The sequence below is a fragment of the Varanus komodoensis genome, unplaced genomic scaffold (assembly GCF_004798865.1).
Source record: "Varanus komodoensis strain SLA01 unplaced genomic scaffold, ASM479886v1 scaffold42, whole genome shotgun sequence".
In the NCBI taxonomy this organism is placed as follows: Eukaryota; Metazoa; Chordata; class Lepidosauria; order Squamata; family Varanidae; genus Varanus; species Varanus komodoensis.
This window is the reverse complement of record NW_025335972.1, coordinates 181,113-206,626: the sequence shown is the minus strand read 5'-3', so window position 1 is coordinate 206,626 and position 25,514 is coordinate 181,113. Positions and strand designations below refer to the sequence as shown.

Below are 25,514 nucleotides of genomic sequence, written 5' to 3'. Positions count from 1 at the left end.
CCTTCAAATCAGCCTGCCAACAGCCCGGGAGCAGGTAGGACAGGCAATACTGTTTCAGATGGCCCTTTCTCTGTGATTTGAAGTCTCTCTTTCTCCTGAGAGAGCCTGGAACTTTCCCACCACTGTAGCTGCTGCCTCCACCCATCAAGAGCTCACTTTGTTACCCACACTGCCTCAGCACCATGCTACTCAGGCCAAGCTCTTTCCCAGGGAAATCCTGACCCCGAATGGTGAGTGATGCCATCACCTCCCCAGATGGCCGGGCACAGGGAGCGTAGAAGAGGCAGTGGCAGAGAAACAAGGGCAGGGCCAGTGGGCTCCCTCCTGGGGAGGTCGCAAGTGGACAGACTGCTGGGACCAAGGGAGAGGTGGCACCTGCTGGGGCATCAGAAGAGCCGTGTGTGAACAGACCAGGAACTGCACACGAGTGGAAAGAGAGAAAGGCGATCACACAGGCAAAGGCGAAATGGCAATTCAGGTGGTTCTATGCATGGACAAAAGGCAGAGTGGTTCCTCGGAAATGAAAGTGAAGCAATGTAAATGGCTGCAGGATTAGGGACCACGCCACTGAAGTCCCTTTGGTTAGAAGGCAGAATCCAGGGTGAAGAGGGCAGGAAAACCAGGGGCTGCTGTCACGCCCTCTCTCCACGCCTGCAAGTGGCTCTGCCCAGCATCCAGGCCGGGGTGGGGGAAACGGGCAGGCTCTCCAGCTGCATGCTCCTTCGGCAGAAGCTGCAGGGCTCCCCTCCAGTCCCCTTAATCCAACCTCGGTTCACGCCCCACATTCCCCGTATGCAAGCTCTGCCCCCACCCTATCCCAAAGTGGGGAGGGCTCACTTAGGACCAGATCAATGACTTCTTTTAATAATGAAAGAACGGCTGATAAGGGGAAGCCCAGCATGTCCCACTTGTGCGTGTCCCAGCTCCTTGCAGAGGCGGCCCCGTCCCTCTTGCGCTTCTCCCCCAGCTCGCTGGTTGTCAGAGGCAGAGGGCCAAAGATGGGGAGCAGAAGGGCAGCTGAAGGAGCGTTGATCAGCAGCAGTGGAGGAGGGGAGGGGTCCCAGATATCTTCATCCGACCTGCCAAAACATGCACCTAAGGGGTGTCAGGTGAGCACAGGAGCTGCAGGCGAGTTATCAACTCTTGTCGGAACCACAGTCTCTGTGCAGCGCACTCTTCTTCATGCTCTCCAAGTACTCCTGTTGCGATACTGCCAGCACCGAGGCCAAAATCTCGTCGTCATCCCAGTCACTCAAGCCTGGCAGAGGAGATAAGAGGCCGAAGCTGTCACTGATGCAGCTGTGGGCTTCTCTCGAAAGCCGCAGCTCTGCCAAGGTGGCCAGACCCACGCCCAGCATCAGGCTGATGGGAGTTGGAGTCCACAGACAGCTGGAGGGTCACAGCTTGCTCTGCACGCTCCCATCAGCCACTCCCCTTCCTCTCTACTCTACAAGCCCTTCCTGAACTCCAGCCCACTGTGCTTGGTTCCCCTGGCACGGCAGGCCCCTGCCCTGCCCAGCCTGCCCCGCCACGGTGCCCTGTGCTCCAACTGGGCTGCGAGGCTCACCTGCTACTAGACCCCCATGAAAAAGGCTGAGACAAGGGATTATTCAGAGGTAGACTTCCCAGTGGAAAGCACCAAGCATTCGGTGTATGCCGGAATGTGCAGGTTTTGGAATCTGGCACCCAACCCAGTTCAGAGAAAAATCCAATCTCTCCACCAGCCTTCACAGTCGGGAATTTGAAGCATGCAGTTGGGAATTCGGTGTCAGAATTCCACATAATTTAAGGAGCAAATTTAGAATGAAAACTCCTCTCTGTTCTGCTACAGGGCCCTATTATTCATGATTGGTGCTTACAATGCTTCCTTTCATTTCCGCCTCCTCCTCATATCCATAGCCTGAGCAAAAGATGAATTAGGCCAGGCTTCTCCAACCAGATGTTCTAGACTACAGCCCCCATTATCCCTGATTATTGGCCATGCCCCCTGGGCCTGATGTGAATTGTCCAAAACATATGTATGGCACCAACTGGTGATGTATATTAGGCTACAAGGGGTTATAATTAGTCTCTTTCAAATAAAGAAATTGACCCCCGCTCAAGAGATCATGCAAACTATGGTGGAAATCTGCTGCAATCATGCCACATTACATAAAAGCATGCCATCAAGGGTAGAACCCAGGTGCTTGAGCAGAATCTCAAGAACTCCAGCTTCAAATTTAAAAAGCAAGTTTCTAGTCCACCTCACTAGATGAAAACAATGACAGGCAACAAGTGGCTTATTGGAGACTAGATACTGAATCCAGGACTCTGGTTTTAGTACAGAAGTGCCTGAAAAGCTGGCTCTGGCATTTGACTGGCTGGCAGGCCAGAAGCAGCTCTGCACGGCTCTTCTCATGTCCTGGCTCTTGGCACAAAGGACGGCATTTACCAAATGCTGTGGGTGACATCTGTTGCATTATTGCCCGGCACTCCAGGGCTGGATACAACGACACTAAGGGAGGGGTTGCTTGGCCACCACTTGCAGAAAGCTGGCTGCTTGTACCTGTGCAGAGGTGGAAATGGAAAGGGAAAGGTTTGTTATGTCAGGATCTGTTCAGGCGGATTCACACTGCAGGGCTCAGGACCTGGAATCCATCCCAGGAGGCTCATGAGCTTAAGTTGCCTCAGCGAAAAATGCTTTTTGGGTTGTTTTGGTAGCTGAACGATACTGGGAACTGACCCTTGGGAGAGCTGCCTCCCTCTCAAATGCAATTTTCAGAATGTCCCTTGGTAGGAACTAAAGACAGATAAAGTGCAGAGTCTGCCAGGGTGCAACCCTTGGAAGTTCTGGCATGAATTCAACCTCCTGTGAATCTCTGCAATAAACAATGTGAGGAGTCACCCTAGTTCAGTGGTGCTGAGCCTCTTCCAGCCCACAGCTGAATTTGGGATTTTGGAGCAGCTCCTGGGCTGCATTCCAGTGCTCGGCTGGGCCAAAGGCAAGAGGATTGGTGCCGAAGCGACACCACCACACACTAGATGGCCAGAGAAAAAGCAGGAATTGCTTGGTAATTTGGAGAAGGGGGTGTGGCCATCTGGGGAATGCCTAGGCTGTGACCGTGGCCTAGGGTCTGGCCTAGGCAGTTCACGTGGGCTACCAGAAGGGTCACAGAGACTCCCAGGCTGCTTGCGTTTGCTATCCTGAAAGGAGGTGCATGTTGGGCCTGCCCAGCCACCCCCCCCCACCACATGTGGTGTTCTTCCCCGCTCATCACTCACCAGGAGCACATGGCGAGGGGGGCTTTGTGAGGGCCAGGGCTGCGGTGTTGCCAGGGGAAGGCGGCTTGGCCACATTCAGCTCATTGTGCAGGTCCGGGTGCTCCGGGGAAGACGCTGAGCTGCGCTGACGGGGAGAGCGGCCACTCCATTCTTCCAATCCACTTGCGGCAGCCGCTGTGGCCGAGCTGCAGGTAGCACTGGCTTTGCGGGGCTGTGGGGAGAAGGAAGTGGGGATGCTGTGGCTTTGGGCCTCTGGCTGAGCTTCCTGCTTCCTCTGAGCCAGTCCAAAGCTGGGGCCCCTTCCGGCTGTGGGGGTGGGTGAGGCCTACCACACCAGCCCCTAGGGACCACCCCCCCACAGACATCCTGATGGCCCGCATTCCCCGGAGACATGCAAAGAAGCCAGCCAAACCTGCCGGGCCTGCTTTTCCTGATCGCGCAGCCACTGCAGATAAGACTCCCTGGCAACCTGCTCCTCAATGGCCTCGTTGGTGGCTTCCCAGTCAGTTGCTCGCTTCTTATCCTCCAGCATCTGCTGCTCGATCCACGACTCCTCTGACGTCTTGATGGCATTCTTCATCAAAGACTGCTCTGCATACTGCAAAGAGCAGGGGAGGCTCAGAATGCCCACGGGACCCCAGGTCCAGCCGAGCCCTGCAGTCCACTTCCTGTTGCTCCAGTAGCAAAGGGAGAGGCTGGCTGGCTGGCTGGCTGGCTGGCATGGCCTGCCATTCTTGAGCATGACACAATTGTGATGTAGAAGCTGGGGTAGAATGAGAACTGCCTGCGCCTACATTCACTTTTCCCCAAGCATTGAGGAAGGAAGGAGATGAATTTGTCATAAATGTTGCTGTGGCAGCTCTGGACAAATGGCATGTTTGCTTCCTCCAGGGAGAAACCAGGTGATGGTTTCCTCGCGGCCAGTGGATGTGTGACTCTGGCCTCTTCAGAATGGCTTGGAAGCAGTGGGCCCCCCTCCCCGCAGCTGCTCTTCTCCACAAGCTTCCTTGCCCTGTTCTGCCAGGACTGCTAGACAGCAGACCAGTGGTCCGGACAGACCACAAGCTTGCAGCTGCCTGGAGGGGCAACTTTCTGATGTCATAAATATCTAAAGGAACTCCTCCTCCCATGTGTGTCTATCACAACCTGAGGTCATTGTCTGAGGTCCTTCTCAGAGAACTCCCTCTTAAGGAAATAAAAGGGGTAGCAATTCGGGGAAGGGCCTTTTCAGCTGTGGCATACCAACTGTCAAATCAGCTTCTCAAAGAGGTGCACCTGTACGTACTCTGTGTTCTTTTCAGTGCCAGGCAAAAATCTTTTCATTTACCCAACATTAATAGTTATATAAATTTCAATTTTTAACCCAATTTTTACTCTGTTTATGCTGTATTTAATGTTCTGCTGTTGTAACTTTGGACTAGCTTGAATGCAGTTGCTGTAGGCCTATTGCTGTTTGTATATTACATATATTTGAATTTAATATTACTGATTCTGCTATCTGGTATTTTATTTTTTGCTGTTGATTATTGACTCTGAGCTGCTCAGAGAGCTGTTTGGAGTTTATGAGCAGAATAGAAATGAATTAAATAAGACTGAACTGGTCAACGATGCCCTTCCTCTAGCACAGGGCTGCAGATTTCCTTTGTGCCAGAGGGCTGAATGCCATTTCAGAGAAGTCCGGGGTGGCCAAAATACTGACGTCTTGTAGCTTAAAGCACAAGAACCAGGTCCGAGGAGAGGCATTCCCAATTTTTTAGAATGGGAGAAACATGTACCCACAAACCCAGGAAGCCACCCAAGGATTGGTGGTGGTGGGGAAAGGAGGCAGGGCTGGATTTAGCCCCCGGGCCTGTGGTTCTGCACCCCTCTGTGCATACACAGTAGGCCACATCATCAGGCATGCTCCTGAGTAAGTCCCTTCTCTCTCCACTCTGTCTTCACCATCAGACTTCCCGCGCCATCTATCAACCTGCCAGCTCCCAGCACACTCCTCACCTCTGCTGTCCTTTCCACTTTTACCCATGAGGCGGCAAGCGGACGCTGCTCTAGCCCACGGAGGCTCTTCATCCGGTCTGCAGAGCCTGAGTCTCCCGCTGTGCCCCTTGCCACTCTGCTTCACCAAGCCCCACCCTGGGAGGTTTCCAGAGGCCTAGGGAGGAGGTGGGGAGGGGACTTCCCATGGTCTCTCTCAAGCCATGAGGCAACAATGGCCAATATGCCTTCTGCCAGGAAGGCTTTGGCATGCACATGGTTCTCTTGGTGGGAAAGCCCATGTGATGTGAAGCTAAGCTGGCTCAGTTTCACCCACCCCACATTTCCCCCAGGGGGAGAAGGCATAGGGCAGGCATACCTTCAGCTGGGGCGGCCTTGTTACATGCAAATCTTTCTCGGTGAGGGAAGCCTGGACACAGCAAAGCAAGGTCCTTAGCCAAAGCGCTGAATAGATGATCCACCCCAACCCTTGCCTGGGGGCCAGATTACACTGTGGGGTGCCCTCCTGTACACGCAGATGCCCCGGTGTCCTTTGGTCCATAGAGGGCTGGGTGAGGGGGCCACCCGACCCTCCACCCCAAACTACTTCTCCACTCCTGTTGGAAGGGCTTCTGCAAGGAGTCAGGCTGGGAAGGGCTACTGGTCCCCTGACCTCCTGCTCGGGTTAAAAAGCTCCCCCAGTCCCCAGACCCTGCCCAGGAAAGACTCACCCCTGGCTTGAAGGAGGGCAGCCCCAGTCCCACTCCAATGGTCGCCTTGTTAGGGTTCACCACCGAGTTGTAATGGATGTTGCGATGATAGCTCACCCGGATGGGTTCATCCTCATTCTGATGGATGCCGTGGAAAGTGTTGATGGGCTCTGGAAGGAATGGGGGGCAGCTCAGAAAGATGCATGGCAGAAACTCAACTCCCCTCCGGCCCAAGCATTCTGAGGCTGGGGCAGATGAGATGCTGATACCTGCAAGCACCACGGGCAGAAGCTGTATATACCTGTGCCATATTGGTAAACCTCCACAGGTCGATTGTACATCTCTGCCATGGCCTGCATCTCAATGTGGTTGCCATGACAGTTGCTTTTCCGCTTCCGGTTGATGTACGTGGTGAAATCTTCTGTCACGTAATTGGAGAAATAATCAGCATTCTTCATCTGCAAAGTGGATGGGCCTCAAGATTAGAGGGCAAAGGAAGGCTCCCTGTACGGAGCTAAAGAGCAGCATGGCAAAATGGAAGAGTGATTTCAGAGAACCCATGAAAAAGCACCCTGAGCTTTGCTTAGAGGCATTTTGCTTTGGGCAGCTTCTGTAAACCTGGAGTGACATTATTCAACTGCATGGGGTAATTTGGGGCAACAGTTAAATGGCCACAGCCACGTAACTGGGCCACCCAACAGTAGCCCAGCCAAAAGAGAGCCGCTCAGGGAAAAAGGCCACCCTCAAATAGCTGGTATAATGCAGAAACATTCCCTCAGTGCTAATGTGACCTTAGGTCAGAGTTGGCCAAATTGCTCTCAAGCCCTTTCCAGATGTGTCCCCAATCTGCACTTCTGAAAAGTGATTCTTTATGAGGGGGATTCACCCATGATTTCTAATGTTTTCTTTCCATCTCAGATCTGGGCATTAGGAGGGGAGACAAGGGCAGGAGAGAGCTGGTGCATGTGTGCACACGTGAGCAGGGCAGAGTGGAAGTAGCGGGACTTCAAGCAGGAGCACAAAAGATTAGGTGATTCCTAGGCAGGGAGGACATGCCTGTTGCTCAGCAGAAACTGCTGGAGAATGGCAGTGGCCACGAATTTGTCAGATGAGACCCGGCTCTTTATGGGCTGCCTCTATTACCAGAACATGGAATCCCTGGAAATGGCCATCCTGAATGCCAGGCAGGGCTGGGAGCCCAGCCTCACTCACCAGGTAGTCCATACAGTGTTTCCTGACCACTTCATGCATATCTTGGTCGCCATATACCTGGTCAGCTAAAAAGAGGAACCAGAAGATCATCATCAGTGCAGCATAATGATTGCTTGGGGGAAAGAAAAGATGGAGGCAGAAGCACTCTCTCCATCCCGGGAGAGAAGTAAAGTGATCAAATGAAAATAGTATCTGCAGCCAAGTTAGGCCTCAGATCAGCTTCGTAATGATCCCAATAAAACTAAGATGGTCATCTTAGTCCCATTGTTTCCCATGAACCTCCAAGGCAGGCAGGCAGGCAAGCTGGCTTACCTTTCCTATTCTGTGCAAGATGCACTCGGGTGAGTTTCCGCCACAGTACAATGGAATGAGCAGAAGTCATGAGGATGACGTAGAAGATCCCAGTCTTCCCCCACACCACACCTCCAGCCCCAAACCGAACACCACCATTCAATGTTTGGTTTCCAAGCCTCAAATACTGACTTGGAAACAAGTAACACTTGTCCCATGTGTCACCCTGAACAAGCTCATTGGTCAGGTATTTGGGGTGAGGAAAGGAAATGTTCCTCCCAGGACAGACTGCTTAGCAGCTGGGCAGAGGGCTTGCCAATACACTGTGCAGATTTGCTCTGTCAGTCTTCTCCAACACATCTACTTTCTTGCTAGCAATGTACTGTTGCCTGAACTACAGGCATCAGATAGTTTGCCGCAAAATGCATGTATTCCATCCAAAATACCTTTTAACACTAATTCACCCAAAGCAGCTTAAAGGCTAGAAACGAAGTTGGTCAGTTTGGAGTTCACAGGCTTTTTTGCTTTCTTGCTTTCGTATTTGGTGCCGTTTCTGCATCTAGAGCTGCCCTCTTAACCCACATATTTCTGTCAGCTTTTCACAAACTGGTCAACAACTTTTAGTTGAGTAATCTAACCATCAAAACTTGAGAGTTGTCCTTCTGTTATATGTCAGCTCAGCCACAACAAGGCAGTAAATGAAACCGACCAGAGCTGCAGTGAAACAGACAGATGGGCTGAAAAGCAGGATTTTGAGACTTTGCAGCTGTGCAACTATTTACAGGACAAAGTAGGGGAAAAGCAACTTGATGCCAGTTTGGGGAGAAGTGCAACATGTTGGAGCAGCCCCAAGCATTACTGGGGAGCAGATCACCTGGAAGGCAAACTGACCAAGGATGGTCACAGCCTAGCATAAATTACAGAAGAGCACCAGAAGTCCTTCCTAGCCCAGCCCACTTAAAGGATTTCTTCTCCTAAATCCTGCTGTAGCCAACTCAGGAGGAGTAGGATTTAATCTACAGTAATCTAATCCTGTGGTCTTTCCTAGTGAGGCGCCTTCTAGATGGTTTAAACTTCAGCTCCTGTCAGCCTCAACCAGCATAGCAAATGGTCAGGAATGCTGGGAGCTGCAGCCTAAACTATTTGGAGGACCCCAGGCTGAGGGAAGGCTGCTTTTACCACATTCATTCAGATTCCTTGAGTTGAGTGACAGTTCTCATTAAGGTGCCACAAGCTGAAATTGGTTAATGCATATGTACAGCTTGGCCCAAGCTTATTTATGACTTGGGGAAATCAGATAAAAAGAAACAGGGAAGGGGGTTAACAGGGAGGAGGCATTCCAGGGCCAAGGTGTTACCTTGGTAGCTACAACTCACAAGGTAGTTATGGGGTGGGGTGAGATATGGACAGGAAAGAGAAGGGCCTTCTGTGCTGGGAAAGGGCTGGGACGAGTTAAAGTTTCGGAAGCAGCTGAAGAGACAGTTGTGCAAGAGGTGACAAAGTTAATGAGAAAGCCAGTGTACAACTGAAGCAGTTTCTTGTTCAGCAGATTCTGATTACATCCAGGGAATCGGTGCATGGAGCTCACTGACAAGGGTGTTCAAATGACTCCACTGACCTCTTCTCCTGCAACTGCCAACACTACAGGCTTAAGGTCCATCCAAACTAATATGGGCCACCCAGGGGTGCTTGTCAGCAGCCCCCACCCTGAGCTGGTATTTCGGGCAGTGGCTGCAGGGAATGAGGAATGAAGCCCAAGAGCGCTGCTTCCTGAAAGTAACTGGAGCAGCGGAGGAATGCCTGATAGGAAAGGAGAATGCAGGCCTGTGACAGTCATGCGGGTTCACTGTCATGTAAGGGGAAAGGTGGCCAGGCAAGGTGCACTATGGACAGGCATGGAAGCAAGTGAACCAAGAGCGCCCAGCCTTCCAGATGTGGCATTGATGGGAATGGTGCCCCAACACTTTTGGAAGACGACAGGTCAGGAAAGGTGCTGGAGCCAAACTCCTGTCAACCCTTTCCTCAAATGTGTAGTAGTAGCAGGGAAGGGAGGAAGGGCACCTAGAGCAAACATTTGGTTAGTGGAGGGGTGGCAAGAGGGAGAGCTTGGCTTATTACAACTCTCTGTTCAGTGGGGCCTGCTGATAAAAGCTGCAAACCAGGGCACAGATAGCAGGGCAGGGTGAGGGGAGCAAAGTTCCTGTGCTGAAAAGTAACAAAAGCTTTGTACAATCAAGAGCCTCAGAACTGGCTTCCTCCTGCTTCTCAAACGTAAGCAACTCCCTCAGGCTCCTGTTTCTCTTCTCTGCCCAAACCTTTGCAGGGGTACTTATTCCATCTTTTCTCTTGGGCTACCTCCCAGGCCTGTTTCCCCGTCCCATTTCAAGCTGGACCTCTCCCATTCCCTTCGTTGCACCTTCTCTGTCCCTCCGTAGCTTGACTACAAGCACCGCCACTTGGGCCTTAAGAGCCAGAAGGGATCCCCTGCACACGGACAGCAGGACTGCTCCCTGCTGGGCCACCCAGGAGCCACAAAGGGTTCACAAGAAGCCACTGGAAATGCAGAGCAGCACTCTGGCCTAGCGACTGGGCCGAAGGGATGCTACTGATGAGAGGCTCCTATTTGTCTCACTGGAGGGACCAGCCCAAAATATTTTGGTGCCAGAGACAACCACCCACCACTGCCTCAGGGCAGCCTTGGTGCCTGGCAGATATATAAGACTACTGGGTTGGGGAAGGCAGAGGCGCAGCCAGGAGAGCTCACCAATGGATCAAAGGAGTGTCTACACACATGCACCCAGAAGGTTAAACCCTCCCCAAATTTGTAACCTGCTGCAAAGGCTGCTTTACCTTACCTCGTTAAGTGGGCCATTTCAGAAACTAGGATGGAAACAAAGCAATTCAAAAGGGACCTCCCAGGCCATCTAATCTGACCCCTGGCTCCAGCCAGCTCCATTCATGTAATACCCAGCATGTGCTTGTCCAGTCTTTCCTTAACACCCTCATTGATGGTCCCCCACCTCCCATGGAAGCCCATTCCATATTCTAGGGGGTCCTAACCGTCAGGAAGTACTTCCTGGCATCTAACCTGAAATCCAGTTCTTTGAGCTTTGCCCCATTGGACTGTGTCCTTTCCTCCACCACAGGGAAAAACAGGTCATGATCCTCAACCATGTGACAACCCTTCACATACCTACATGGTGCTATAAGATTCCCTCTGAGTCTCTTCTCTCTGATGAAAAGACCCAGCTCCCTCAATCTCATCTCATAGATCATCCCTCCCAATCTGACTACCATTCTTGTGACCCTGCACTGAACTGATTCTGACCTAGCTAGGTCTCTCTTATAATGTGTACCCAACACAGTACTCCAGTTGTGGGAGCACCGGAGTCTTATAGAGCAGTACCAGTACCTCTCTTGATCTGTACTGCATCTTCCTAGCTCAGAGGAATATGCATAATGACAAAACCTTGCACAGTGCCAAAAGAAGGGCTGTGCCTCCCTCAGGCCAGTCTAGACATGAAATCAGCAGGACAGAGAGGAAAGGCTGCTTGCCTTGGCAGTCTGTGCATGCCCAGGTGAGAGGAAGCAGAATGATGAAATAAGAATAAAGGTGACATCAGCACAGGGATGTTACTGTGCTACTCAATCCACAAACCATTTCTGATTGGATTGTCAGCTACAGCCTGCACTGGACTGGGACTGGCAGCCTCAAGACTGGGTTACCGCACTGCACTGTACGTGGGACTATCCTTAAGGCTGTTCCGCAAACCAGAGTAATTGGCTGTTCTCAGGAGCTGCTTCTTTTCAGTATGCAACCCCTTTGCTAAAGGAACCACACTGGCTACCAATTCACAAAGGGGCCAGGGCTTGAGGTTTTGGTACTAGCGTACAAAGCCCTAAACAACTTGGGACCAGGATACCTGAGAAGGCCTTCTCCCTTACCAACCCACCTGGTCACTGTGGTCATTCTCCTGGTGGGCTCCATAGGGGCCTATCTTCTGACCAGAGCCCACCAGGCGAGCAGCTTCAGTGTGTTGGCAATCCCATTTCCTTGGGATTCCCTGCCTGGGGTAGTCAGGCAGGAACCAACACGCTGCTGTTTGATGTCTCCCAGGACAATCTTACTCCAGAAACCCTTTTCATGTTGACCAGCCAGTCTTGATGCCATTTCTCTTTTAAATGTTTAGTGTAGCAATTGGATGCGACTTCCCTCCAATAGTCAAGGAATGAGTAGACAGCCATAACTTGACCCTTCCCAATCGCAAGCCCTGATAGCAGCCCCATAGCTTTACTCATGAGACACCTGGTCTCAGTAGGTCACTACAGGAGTCTCCCGCAAAGTGCCCCTGTGCTAATTCCATGCCCAAAGTGGTGGCAACAAAGTGAGGCAAGAGGAGGCGATGTGGCTCAACAACCCTTTTGGCGGGCTCTGCAGTGTATCATGGGAGCAGATGACTCATTTCTAAACTTCTATGTAAACAAGGATGTGGTTTCTGGTATGGGGAACTTGAGAAGACCATTCCAGCAAGTCACGTGGGGTATACGCTTTTTACTGAAACCTAGGTTGTGGTTATCACTCTATATGCATTATGATACTGCTCCAGACACTTCATGCTAGTGAGCTCCATGCAGGTGACATGCACACGGAAGGCACAAACAGGAATCCTAGCCTGTACTGAATGCCCCTCTAAAACAGACTCCAGGCAGGACTGGAGCTGTCATTTAAACTTGGGACTGGAGATCCTATCAGGAAGTAGGATCCCCATTCTGTATCCTCAGCTCATCTTGGAACAGAGGCAAGCAACAGATCGTGCTTTATGGCAGCCTGTTTGCAATCCTGGGAGGGGAGGCAGAGAAAATAGAAACTTAACTTTGCTTCAGGGTCTCACAATTACATTTGAAAAGAGGAATCCCAACTGAAATCCTTCAGAAACACAAGCTTGTGTGTTTTGAGGACAAAGTTTCTGGATGTGCATACATCAGGCGTAAGTGAAAAACACCCCACAAGGTTCACCTAGGTACCTGCCCCACTCAAGATCTCCTAGCTGTGTTTGTCAAGAACATGTCTGGGTATATTTTTACCAGCTAAGGACTACCAGTAAAGCAGGCTCTGTGTGCCTTGAACCTCCTGGAGGACTTGGCCTCTATTATCTTCAATCTCAAAACTGTTGAAATTCACAGAATTTCAGAAGTGTCACTGCTGATTAATCACTTCCACAGAGCTGTCAACAATTATCCTTAACCCTTCTGTCCAAAAGATCATAGTGCCAGGACCTTGCACATACAGTACAAACTGATTTAATTATTCACTTAGTGGGAGAATTGGCTTGAAACTCAGTGCAAAGAAGGAGGCGGCCTTCCTGAGCCTTCACAGACTTGATCTCAGCTGAGTGTGCTTCTGAGTCCAGGGCCACGCACAGGACAGAAGTCCAGAGAGCATGCGAGAGCCAGATTCCAGGCCATGGCACCTACAGGAATTCTGTGCTCATGTACACCTGTTTTTTTTTAAAGTTTTTCTTCATTTTTAATACAAGTACATGGATTTGTATAAAATACATATAACCTCCCAGCAATTATAGACAGGCTTCAATAAAAGTGGACCAAATATTCATGTGAAATTATGGTCTATATCAAAAACACTGAAAGATCCATTGCAGTCTAGGTTAGCTGTAATCCCTCTGATGTTGTAATATTAGTCTTTTAGCTATGAAAAGGACACAAAAATCCCTGTGTGCTGATCATTTCTTAATTCCAATGAACCAGGCAAGTAATTTAAAAGAGCATGCACCTCAACAGATATTAAAGACATACCATACCAGATAGAGTTTATCTGCTAACAGACTCCTGCCAAAAGAGGCAACTATTGGACATTATCAAAATATGTATTTTAAAACAGCAAAAGCTACACTGCACCACCAGCCATGAGTAGAATCGGACAATCCCCCCCCCCTTTTTTTTGACAAGACGTTGCAGTGCCCAGCAGTCACAAATTTTTTTTGTTGGCTTAGATGCACTCTAAGATCCATAGTTGTGACTGACAGACAACGAAGTAATGATTCACCGATGAGGCACTTTGTGGTGGTATTAATAGCAGTTCCTCAAATTCCCAAATGTGTCCATGGGTCCAAAAAGGTTGGGGGCCCCTGTCATAATTAGGGTAACCGTCAGGGCAATTTTGCTTCCTTGCTTAGCAGAAGTTCATATTTATGTCAAGAAAGATTGTGAACCCTTACACTGATCAGCAGTACTTTTGCTGTTGAGATATCAGTACAGACACTCCTTCTTTTTCTGATGTCCACAGGTGAACAGTACAGCTTATGCACCCAAAACTTGCACATAAAGCAGAGGTGAGGGGGGGAATCAGCAGGCTTGAGATAAAAGTTTGTACAATTTTCAGAAATTGAAAAAAAATGAGGATGCCACCACAAAGACCAAACAATAATGGAATGCAGGCCATTTTTTGGTGAGGGGCTTGATGGACAACAAAGAGGGGGTGAAAGTATGTTCTGAACAAGAGCACTTTCACATTTCTTGCAGACCCCCCTATTATCAAAGTAGGAAGAGTTTACTGTAGTAGCTGAACTCCACTGGCAGACGGGTAGTTACAAATGACTGAAAGGGTGGATAATACATGATGCAAAAAAACAAAGGTTCTCCCTGCTTCCAGAATTCAGTGTGTCAAAAATGCAAAACAAAATGCCCTGGGGAAAACCAGTTAGAATTAGACAAGAAGAACTGGGCTGGGGTAGTCAGGCAAGGGCAAAGGGCAACACAAGGCAGGGTATCTTGGCCACACAAACCAGGAATGAAGAGTTACTGGGTCAACAAGATGAAGACCAACAAAAAGAGAGCTCTGCTTCTGGAGGGAGGGGCAGGGGGAGAAAGAATGGATGGATGGAAGGAAGAAGGGAGAGAGGAATGGAAGGAAAGAACAAACCGAAGGAGGAAATGAATGGAAGGCAGGCAGGCAGGCAGGCATGATGGCTGTATGTCAGCAGGTTAGCAGTTAGATGGGCTTGTGGATAAATTTCAGGCAGAAAACAGCAGCATCAGGTAACAATAATGTCTTTCCTGAAAAGCTATCTCCACTCCAGAAATATTTCCAAAACCACCTCACAGACCATGTTGCACAGTTCACTCAGTGTTGTCTGGAGTCCTCAGTTTATCCAGCCTTCCTCCTGCACGCATGCACCCCCTACCCCCATGTCAAGCTGTCTTAAGAGGTCAGTGTAATTCTCTTTTAAAAGCAGGGGCCAGAAGCTCAGCAGCTGATCACACAGGGCTTGATGCGCAGACAGTCTGGGATCAGCCCTTCACATTGCCCATCAAAGCTTTTCAAGTAGTGGACTTGGGCAAAAACCACTGAGAACTGCCAGCACGGGCAGCTCCAGGCTACTGGTCAGACTCCAAAGAAAGGCAGCTTCGAGAGTGTATCAACTGAGGGTATCCAAGACAAACCACACCTGCATGCATGGATCAGTACTGCAGGCCTTGATGAAGCCTCCTCTCATAGCCCCATACCTGTAATGCTCTCCATCGGTTCTCCTTCCCTTGGTGTACTAGCCCCTTCCTTCATCATTGCTCTCTGCACAACCCAAAACTATACAAGCTCTCCCCTGGGGGTCAGTTGCTTAGCTGGGGACATGGCAACACTGGAGGAAGAGGCCCATTTCTAGAGCACTATGGTCTTATAAGTCCCCAGAAGATACTTCCCACCCTGCCACACACATTCAATGGCTAAAGGAGAACAACCCTCTGCCCTACAATTTGCATTAATCCCAAAATGACAGAGTGCCTGAAGAACTATGGACAGAGGTTCGCAACATTGTAGAAGAGGTAGCAACTAAAACCATCCCAAAGAAAAAGAAATGCAAGAAAGCAAAATGGCTGTCTGAGGAAGCTGAGGAAAGAAGGGAAGTGAAAGGCAAGGGAGAAAGAGAAAGATACACCCAACTGAATGCAAAATTCCAGAGAACAGCTAGAAGAGATAAGAATGCCTTCTTAAATGAACAGTGCAAAGAAATAGAAGAAAACAATAGAATAGGGAGGACCAGAGATCTCTTCAAGAAAATTGGAGATATGAAGAGAACGTTTTATGCAAAGATGGGCATGATAAAGGACCAAAATGGCAGGGACCTAACAGAGGCAGAAGAGATTAAGAAGAGGTGGCAAGATTACACAGAAGAACTATACAAGAAAGACCTTAACATCCCTGATAACCACGATGGGGTGGTCACTGACCTTGAGGCAGACATCCTGGAATGTGAAGTCAAATGGGCCTTAGGAAGTCTGAGCAACAACAAAGCTAGTGGAGGTGACAGCATTCCAGCTGAGCTGTTCAAAATCTCAAAAGACAATGCAGTAAAAGTGCTACACTCAATATGTCAGCAAATTTGGAAAACTCAGCAGTGGCCACAGGATTGGAAAAGGTCAGTTTACTTTCCGATCCCAAAGAAGGGCAATGACAAAGAATGTTCAAACTACCGCACCATTGCACACATTTCACATGCTAGCAAAGTTATGCTCAAAATCCTACAAGCTAGGCTCCAGTGGTATGTGGACCGAGAACTACCAGAAGTACAGGCAGGATTTCGAAGAGGGAGAGGAACTAGAGATCAAATCACCAACATACGTTGGATCATGGAGAAAGCTAGGGAGTTCCAGAAGAACATCTACTTCTGCTTCACTGAATATGCTAAAGCCTTTGATTGTGTGGATCACAGCAAATTGTGGCAAGTTCTTAAAGAGATGGGAGTACCTGACCATCTTATTTGTCTCTTGAGAAACCTATATGTGGGTCAAGAAGCAACAGTGAGAACTGGACACGAAACCACTGGTTGGTTCAAAATTGAGAAAGTGTTCGGCAAGGCTGTGTACTGTCGCCCTGCCTATTTAACTTATATGCAGAGCACATCATGAGAAAGGTGGGCCTAGATGAATCACCAGTTGGAATTAAGACTGCTGGGAGAAATATCAACAACCTCAGATATACAGATGATACCACTCTCATGGCAGAAAGTGAAGAGGAACTAAAGAGCCTCTTGATGCAGGTGAAGGAGGAGTGCAAAAGTTGGCTTGAAACTCAACCTTAAGAAAGCTAAGATCATGGCATCCAGTCCTCTCACTTCCTGGCAAATAGATGGGGAAGAAATGGAGGTAGTGACAGATTTTATTTTCCTGGGCTCCAAGATCACCGCAGATGGGGACTGCAGCCAAGAAATTAAAAGACACTTGCTCCTGCGGAGGAATGCTATGGCAAATCTAGACAACATACTAAAAAGCAGAGAAATCACCCAGCCAACAAAAGTGCGTATAGTCAAGGCTATGGTTTTCCCAGTTGCAATGTATGGCTGTGAAAGCTGGACCATAAGGAAGGCTGAGCACAAAAGGATTAAGGCCTTTGAATTGTGGTGCTGGAGGAGACTCCTGAGAGTCCCTTGGACCGCAAGGCGATCAAACCGTTCAGTCCTAGAGGAGATCAACCCAGACTGCTCTTTAGAAGGCCAGATAGTGAAGATGAAACTCAAATACTTTGGCCACCTAATGAGAAGGAAGGACTCCCCGGAGAAGAGCTTAATGCTGGGAACAATAGATGGCAAAGGAAGAAGGGGACGGCAGAGGATGAGGTGGATAGATGGAGTCACTGAAGCAGTCAGTGTGAGCTTAAGTGGACTCTAGGGGATGGTGTAGGACAGGAAGGCCTGGAGAAATGTTCTCCATGGGGTCGCAATGTGTCCGACACGACTTTGCGACTAACAACAAAATGACAACACCCATCTCTAGCAGGTCTTCTTAAGGTGGCGCTCCCCTATAGCCCCCCTCCCACCCCCAGGAAAACCTGCTGCTCCTTTGTTAGCATTTCCCTAGCAGTTTCTTAGGATGCAGGGTAACAATGATATTGCAGTGAGATAAGAGAGTGAGGACAGCCAGTGGTGACTGCAGCTGTTGTGCAAAAACCTGAAAATACACTGGCCTTTTCTATGAAGCAGGTTAGAAGCACAGTTCAGGGTTAACCACATTTTGCACTGTGTTTTTTTTTTTTTTTAATTCCACGCAATAAAACTGCAAGGCTCCGCTGCAGTAACCTTCCTCCTTCCTGCAGCCTTTACCGGCTGCTGTTTGCCACTTTCCCCCATTGTACCTTGATGATTTGATTTCAAAGTTGCACATGTTACAAAGCACAACCAAGAATGACCACTTCCAATACAGCAGCTGCCTGGGACTACAACTTCCATCACTCCAATCATTAGCCATGTTGCCCAGAGCTGATGCGAGCTGTTATCTAATACAGCTGGAGGCCATAAGCTGCCACTGAGATGCCCACTGCCCACCTTGATTCCACTTCTTTCTTCCTCTTTCACCCCACCCTCCACTAGTGGCAGCTGAGAGTGTGAAGAAGCCCTGGAAACTCCATTCATAAAGAGCTACCTGTGACCAACCCTTTCACTTTCTCTCAAAATACACATAGATTTCCCCTAACTGTTCCTTCAGCGTGGGATCATTCTTCTCCTGGGCTTTCCAGCTCTCTACTTTTGCTGCTTTTATCTCCCATGCCTCATTTCTGAAGTGTTGCATGACAGCTCCAATAGCTTACTGGCATTTTGACATCTTCTTAATGTCAATGCATGCTGTCCTTTAGTTTTCAGAAAAAGCTCATCTGAAAGAAGTATGCACTTGTGAAAATCAAGAAGGCAGGGATGGGCAACTTGTTGCCCTTCAAATGTTGTTGGTCTGCAACTCCTATCATCTCTTACAACTATGGCTGATGGGTGTTGTAGGTCAACAATATCTGAAGGATGGCAAATTGTCCACATCTGTGACAGGAAACTATCCGCTGCAAAAGGAGGTGGTGTGAAAGCAGAATACGGGCTGAAAACTTCGCAGAACATTTGCTGCTTTCAAACTTGCTGACTAAGAAGTCTATTTCAGCCATATTGTTTAAAGAATAATAAACCATTACAAACAGGGATGGAAGGCAGCCAGGTGCCTCAGAATGGGAAAAAGAGCATCCCAGATCTTCTTGAATAGCTAAAGTACTAAGAGTTAGCACTAAAATTTGGCACCTATGTGATTTTTCCCTGACAGCCTTGAAGAGTTCTGTTATAGAGGCAACTTTACAGCAGCAGGCGAATCCTTGGGGCCATAACTTTCCTAACCTTCACCTACTATTTCTATTCAAAGCCTGGTCCTGGGACAGCTCCTCAGCCTTCTCAGTTTCCCTGTTAGTCAATCAGTTTCCTTTCCTTCTCTGGGCTGGATCTTTCTCTTCAACCGCAAGAGGAAGAGAAACACGGCTGTGTTTAAGAATACAAAATCAGGCAGGAAAAAATGACACTGGGACCACAAAAAACTAGTGGGTGGGGCAGGGTAAATGGAAAGCATGATTGGTATCTTTTTAAAAAATCAGTGGCATTTTGTCAAAAACAGGAAAGCATGAGAAAGCAAGCTGTCATTTTCCTGGTTATCAAAATTTGCGCAAGGTCCTGGATCCACTGTCATCTAAAATATCATTGACTGTGGATTGTGTGTTAACAATTCCACTTGAGAAATCTGGCCCTTTCAAGAAGCCTCTGTATATGTTTAAGCAGCAAGGTTCTTGTACAACTGAAACTTCTGTCAAATTATCAGTATGGGAAAGAGAGGCTGCATCTAATGCTGGGCCTACTTAGAGCAGACCCAGTGAAATGAAGTGGACTTAAGTTAGAAACAACCTGTATTTTTCCAACTTGAGGGTTTTAGCATAGAATTCTAGAGCCACTGACTCTAATGGCCAGGATCACAGAGCTCCTCACCATTGGCCTCACCCCCAGTGCCATAGGGCACACTGCTTTTGAAAGTGAACAGAGCGTGAGTTATTAATGTGAGTTAATAAGCCAAAGAATTACTGTCTTTTAAAGAGAAGTCTACTGGGTATGACCAAGGTATTGGCATTACCAAAAGGAGCTTTTCAGGTCTTAGCCAATGTATGCATAATGAATAGGGACCAATATGAAAGAAGCTGTGTGTGGTGAATAATGTTTCAGTTTAACCTCATCCAGGGCAACTTTAGTACCCTAGGGCCACATTCTGTAATTTACACATGAGTAGTCCTATTGATCCTGGCTTGGATGCACACCTTAATGTGGTGAGGGGGTTTGAGAGTGTCAAAGAAGCCAAGAGCAATGCCATCAGGGGGAAAAATGGTCTCACTAGGCTGGTCTCCTGGTAGGGTCACCCAAGGTGGAATGGTCTAGGCTGAGACACCAGACTACCATGGGAGTAACAGTCACAGCAGCAAAAAGAGAGTGGCTCTCATTAATGGTGATGGGGACAGAAAAACTTCCAAAAAGCAGCTACAGGGCAGCAGCAGTAGTAGAAGGCACGGAGCGTCTTTTACAGCCAGTGGCAGCAATGCATAAGCCAACTCTGGTTAGCACTGCAGAGGAGGAGAATGTGGAAATCCACTTCTGAATCTTCTTACCTCAAAAATCCCACGATGAAAGAATCCATACTGAAACAAGAGATGGAGCCAGAAGATGAGACCCCTACCCTCCAGGTTGGAAGGCACTTTACAAGCTACTGGGGAAGGGCAAAGGACTAATACCGTTAGTGCTATTGCTAATGATGTCACTAGATCAAGATGGAAAGGAAGTCTAGTAGCTGACATGCAGAGTTGAAATTCCGATGCTGTGCAACACATACAATTGGTACATGGAACATGAGAAATATGAATCAAGGCAAAGTGGAAATCATAAAGCAAGAAATGGTAAGAATGACTAAAGAATGAAAGCAGTACTTGGTGTGAGCAAATTATGAAAGTGGATTGGAATGGAGCATTTCCAATCAAACAAACACAACATGTTTGAAGAGATTCAATGGCTCTAATATTGAAGCAAAATATAATACAGGAAGTAAGAGGTTGTACTGCAAAATCTGAACAAATAATATCACAATTAGTGGGAAACCTATCAACGTAATCGTTATATTGAAGTCTATGCTCAACAACAGATGCTGAAGAAGAAATTGAAAATATTTATGCAGGTGTTCAAGAGGAAACTGATAACACACCAAAACAAGGCAAGGTGCTAATCTAGGTGACTGGAAGGCAACTGTATGAAACAAAGCAGAATCAAATGTCGCAGGAAAATTTGGTCTATAGGTAAAAAAATGAAGGAGAACTTGTAGAATGGTGTGAAATGAACATGCTTATTATGAATACAAACTTGAAGTAACTACTCAGAAGATTGTCTACATGGACATCACCAAAAGGCCAACAGAGAAATAAAATAGATTATATAATTGGAAGCAGAAGGTGGAGAGACTGTATTCTTGCTGCCAAAACAAGACCAGAAGCTAACCTTAATACTTTTCAGTCTTCACAAGCAGCCCTTCTCTCAGTACCAGCACCACCAGAGGCATGTTTGATGTGGTTATGAGAGGGGGCCTTGTCGGAAGCTGCTCCCTGGATGTGGAAAGCCTGCTGGCCAAGCCTAGGTTGACCACCCACTCTGTTGTCCCCCTGCTGCCCAGTAAGGATGTTTTCATTCAAGCAGGGCTTTTGGCAAGTAAGCTGGACTGCTGCTGTTGCTACAGGGGTTTTAAATTGATTGATGCTGCTCCTTCCTTTCCTTGCTGTGCTTTAACATGTTTTGAATTTGTTTTTAAAACTATACTTTAGTCAAGATTTTGTTTTCAATATGGATTCTATGAATCAACAGCTTGAGAATCTTTTTTAGTAAAAAGGTAGAAATAATATTCCTTCCTTCTCAAACTTAACAAAAATTGGGGAAAAATGGGACTGTTAAACTCTTACAGCCCCCTTGCCAAATTAACTCTTCTTTTCTTACTGTTGGCATACAGATGTCTACTTCACATGCAACAAGTTGTGCTCAATGCTTTTAAATGAACTGTACGGAGGGATGGGAATAGAGATGTGAATGCTTAAGGGTGGGATCAAAAAGAGGAATGTCTGGGGGGATGGGTATTTGCCCCTTTTCCTATCCAGTTTCTCATCAGAATAATTAAAAAAAGAAGTTTCAAGGAATATTGAAAAAAAACCTTATATGAAATCTCTTCTCTTGCTTGCTCGCAGAATTAGTATTTTGAGAAAAAGGTTCTGTTCAAAAGGTGTGCAGCATGAAAATTTTATGCAAGGCAACCTACTAACCCATTAGAAAATGGTAATTCCTGTGAATACCACAGCCAAATACAATGCTCAAATCCAAGATCTGTTTCTGGATTTCCTTCAGCAGGGGCCCACAATGCAGTGCCTATGGGTATCTTAAAAACAGCCCTCCCCAACCTTGTGCTTTCCAGACATGTTTGGACTGCAACACCCAGAATTCCTAGTCAATGGCTCTGCTAGATGGGATTTTTGGGAACTGCAGTCCAAATGTCTCTGAAAATCACCAGGCAGGAGAAAGCTGCCTTAATTTTTTTCCCAAAAGTATATGGGCATGGATTAATAGGAAATGTATACAACTTTCTAGCAACTATCAGACAAGGTCCACATGAAATGATGGGTTGTTTTATCATGCAAACCTGGACCAATTTCCCCAGTGCAGCTTCTTCAAAGGCAACCACCACCCCAACAACCCATGGGCTGCTGTGTGGTCTGAATCTTAGAGACCATTCAATTATGGATAAGGGGAATCGGCTACTGAGCTGCTGGGCAAGAGCAAGAAAACATGTTTGCTGCTCTTACCGACCAGTTTCCAGGCGACTCCCAGTGCCAACTTCCCTGAAACTGTCTAAGCAGGATTTGGAACAGCTGGCATTGGCATCCCCTGTTCCATGCCATGACCACGAGGTATTCTGGGTTGGTCACATTCTTTTTCTCTTTTGCACTTTCCCTCCTTCAGATAACGATCCTTGTTTTGACAGCTACAGACAGTTCCTTCAAAGTTCACAGCAACACTTTGGAGGGGCTGCCTATGGTTGCCAAACATTTTAAAAATTATCCCTCCTAATTTTTACAAGGAATTACAATTTTTTAAAAACACCTGTCCTTGCACAACTGCAGTTGTTTGTTATCATGGGAATGGAGTGCCTTTGATGGGCAATGAGCAAGGGGTGCCTGCTACCAAAGCCAAGCAGGTACCCAACTTGGGCACTGCCCTGCAGAAGCAGCAGGTAAGTTTGCTTTTTCCTGTTTGGTCACATTTGACAGCTGCTGGAGAGTGAGCTGTCAAGCAGAACTAAAGACACATATCTTTGTGGTTCCATGGTCTTTGTGGCTCCATTTTTTGTAGTGGGAGCTCATGTGTCCCAAGGATGTCCTTACTTTTGTACTTGTTCTAGAGATTCTACCACCTCAGGAACATGACAAACTGCAAGCTACCCCGTCTTACTGGGGCAATTACCTTTGACAGTTGTCAAAGCTAGCATGTAGAAAGGGTTAAAAAGGACAGAAAATTATATGTTTTGTAAATATTTGTAAAAATCATGGCGGACAAAAAATTAAAAAAATGCTTGGCTGCAATAGGCAGCAACTTCCAAGGTGCTGCTGCGGCACTTTGACAGGACGGCCTGCTGATGTCAAAATGGGGATTGCAAAAGCTGGCTTCACATCCAGGTTTTTGAGATATGAAGCAAAAAGGTTTAAAAGGTGGTGGGGCTGGGGGTGAGAAGAGGCTACAAGAAGCTTCCAATGGTTCATGATCACAGCAGGGAGGAAAGAAACAACCTGGCCCTCTTGCTGTGCCCCAGTAATACCTGCAGGAGGACTGAGGGGTGAGGAGGAGGTCAACACCTTACAGTAAGCCTGATTATGTCTCTCTACAACCGTCTGAGCATGCCAGTGTGTATCACCACACTTACAGGCCTCAAAAAAAGCAGACCAAATATCCAAATAAGTATCCACTTGAAGTTGATTTCTATATGCCACCTGTTTTGTATATGGAAAGTGTAGTGAAGTCCTCCATTCTTCTATTGTCTTTTAGCTGCCAAAGGGGCCAGAGAATCCCCAAGGCCTTCCATTATTACTTTCCATGAAGCAGGTAAATAATTTTGAAGAGTTGTACACATCAGTGAATATGAAAAATGGTTTCAGTACAAAATTCTTTCCAAAAAGAATCAAGCTGCTGGACATTGCCACGATATAAGTTTAGGAGAAGCATTAGGTGTAATTAGCTGAATTGGTCAATCACTTATTAGAGACAAGAAACAGGGTGTCCTGCTGAATAAGTCACAGCCTAAGAACAATACACACAAGAAGCAGATGACACAGTGGATACCAACTACCAAAACATGTTGTGGGGGTGCCCACAGCAGTTTCATGAATTCCTAATGTGCATAAGGGTTCCCCCAGTCCTAGGGGGGTGTGTACCTAAGTGTGCAAGAGAGGTGCGTACAGCACCTTCCACTTCTTGTGAATTACTTTGGCCTGGTGACTTATGATCTACTTTGGAGGTATTAGAACAGGGGTCTCAAACTCACGGCCCGCGGGCCAATTGCCGGGATGGGTGGGGCACGGGGGAGGGGCCCTGCGGCCTTCAAAGTGCCGGAGGGGCCCGGGCCGGCCTCCGGGAGTGACGTGGGATGAGCGGCCCACCACCACCGTGGTGGTGGAATACTTGATACGGCCCAGCCTCACCCAGACTCTACTTCCAGTGGCCCCCAGGTAAGTTGAGTTTGAGACCCCTGTATTATAAGCAAGTGTCCGGCGTCTGATCTTTTACTTCTGCCTTCCTCTCCGCCCCACTCTTATTTTGGAGCAATACTTCAACTTCTCTTTTTTTATTTAACTTCATTTCCAAAGTGCAAGAGAAACCACAAGCCTGCTGTGAAGACTCTAAGGAACTGTTCTGTTACAATAGGAAAAAAGAGTATTGCAAGAGTTGAGTGGAACTGACGGCATCAAGCAAAACTGTCAATGAAAAGTCACGTTTACATGGGGACACGAACTGAAGTTACTGCCATGGAGAGTTCAATTCAACATCACATGAGTGGACTTGAGTTGGTGCAATGTGATTTCCATGTCCTCACCTCTCTACCGCAGCCTTTCCAAATCTGTTATCAAGGGTCCTATAACTCCTCCAGAGCATTTTTTTTTTTTTTTGCAGGGGGAGACACTGCAAGGAAGAGGAGAAAATCCTCTGAATATAGAGGTGGTCAACTGTATGGATCATTTTTACGCTCTAGATCCCCTCTACCCCCATAGGGAGAAGTGAAAATATGTATGTAGATTTATCTAATTCCTACTCCAAACAGCTTCACTCAGTAGTGAGAAAACAGACACATTTAATGTCATTTTATTTTAATTTGTGTTGGGATGCAGCTTTAGTTCACCAGAAAAGCATGTTTCTAGCCCACCCTGGTTGCCAAGTCTTTCAAGCAAATACCATCACACTTATTCAACATTTCTCCGAATGCCAAAGGACAAAAGAAAAGAAAGGGAAGGTTCTTGGAAAAAGCCAACGGCTGCATCACAATCTAGAATGCTTGCTTGAGTACATTGCTGATAATGTTGAATACAAACAGCCTACAGAATAGGAGGAGGAAACAGTCCCTGCCTGGATGGATAAAGAGGGAAAGATAGAGAGAAGCAGCAAGTTCAGGGTGCTCTTCTATGCAAGTGTAGACATGGAAAAAGGCCTATAACTCCCAGTCCTTTTCCTTCTAAACTTTCACAGGGTGAAAGACACTAAAGACACTGACTCAAACCACCCATCAGAGTTGTCATGACAGAGTCTTTAAATGTACTTCAGAGGTACAACCAGGTAATTGCAGTCCAACAATCTGGAGGCCAAATGGGTTGGGAAAGTCTCTTTCCAGGGAGAATCACTGGAATCATAAGTCATGTGAGGACCTCCTAGAGCACTCAGAGCCTCTTCCACAGTGCTAAATGGTTGGTGGGGGACAGGAGCATCCTGGTAAGGCAGTAAAGCGGGCACAATAACCTACAAGATAAAAAGAAGCACTTTCTCTTTGCTCTAAGGGAGAAAAAGCAAAAGATTTAAGGGACCAACAAGCATCCTTTGTGAACAGAGCCCTGGAAACCCATGTGCAGCACTGGCACTGTGAAAGCCAGTTATGCATTCACTCTAAAGATAAAATCCAGCTAATTTCTTTGGCACAATGCCACTC

The 25,514-nt window shown here is 47.6% G+C and overlaps 1 protein-coding gene across 4 annotated transcripts in view; it reads right to left on the bottom strand.

Moving 5' to 3' along the window:
* Positions 1–842: 842 nt before the first annotated feature.
* OTUD5 (OTU deubiquitinase 5) overlaps positions 843–25,514 on the bottom strand; it is a 47,333-nt gene continuing 22,661 nt past the window's right edge. For 3 of the 4 annotated variants that reach the window (XM_044443550.1, XM_044443549.1, XM_044443551.1), the window contains 8 exons: positions 7,155–7,219; positions 6,244–6,400; positions 5,964–6,112; positions 5,612–5,662; positions 3,674–3,859; positions 3,262–3,472; positions 2,432–2,545; positions 843–1,258 (listed from right to left, as the gene is read on the bottom strand). In XM_044443550.1, the coding sequence (XP_044299485.1) occupies positions 1,137–1,258; positions 2,432–2,545; positions 3,262–3,472; positions 3,674–3,859; positions 5,612–5,662; positions 5,964–6,112; positions 6,244–6,400; positions 7,155–7,219 (1,055 nt within the window). In that variant the 3' untranslated portion in view covers positions 843–1,136. The remainder of the gene's footprint in view (positions 1,259–2,431; positions 2,546–3,261; positions 3,473–3,673; positions 3,860–5,611; positions 5,663–5,963; positions 6,113–6,243; positions 6,401–7,154; positions 7,220–25,514) is intronic. The other variant, XM_044443548.1, reaches the window with a different exon arrangement.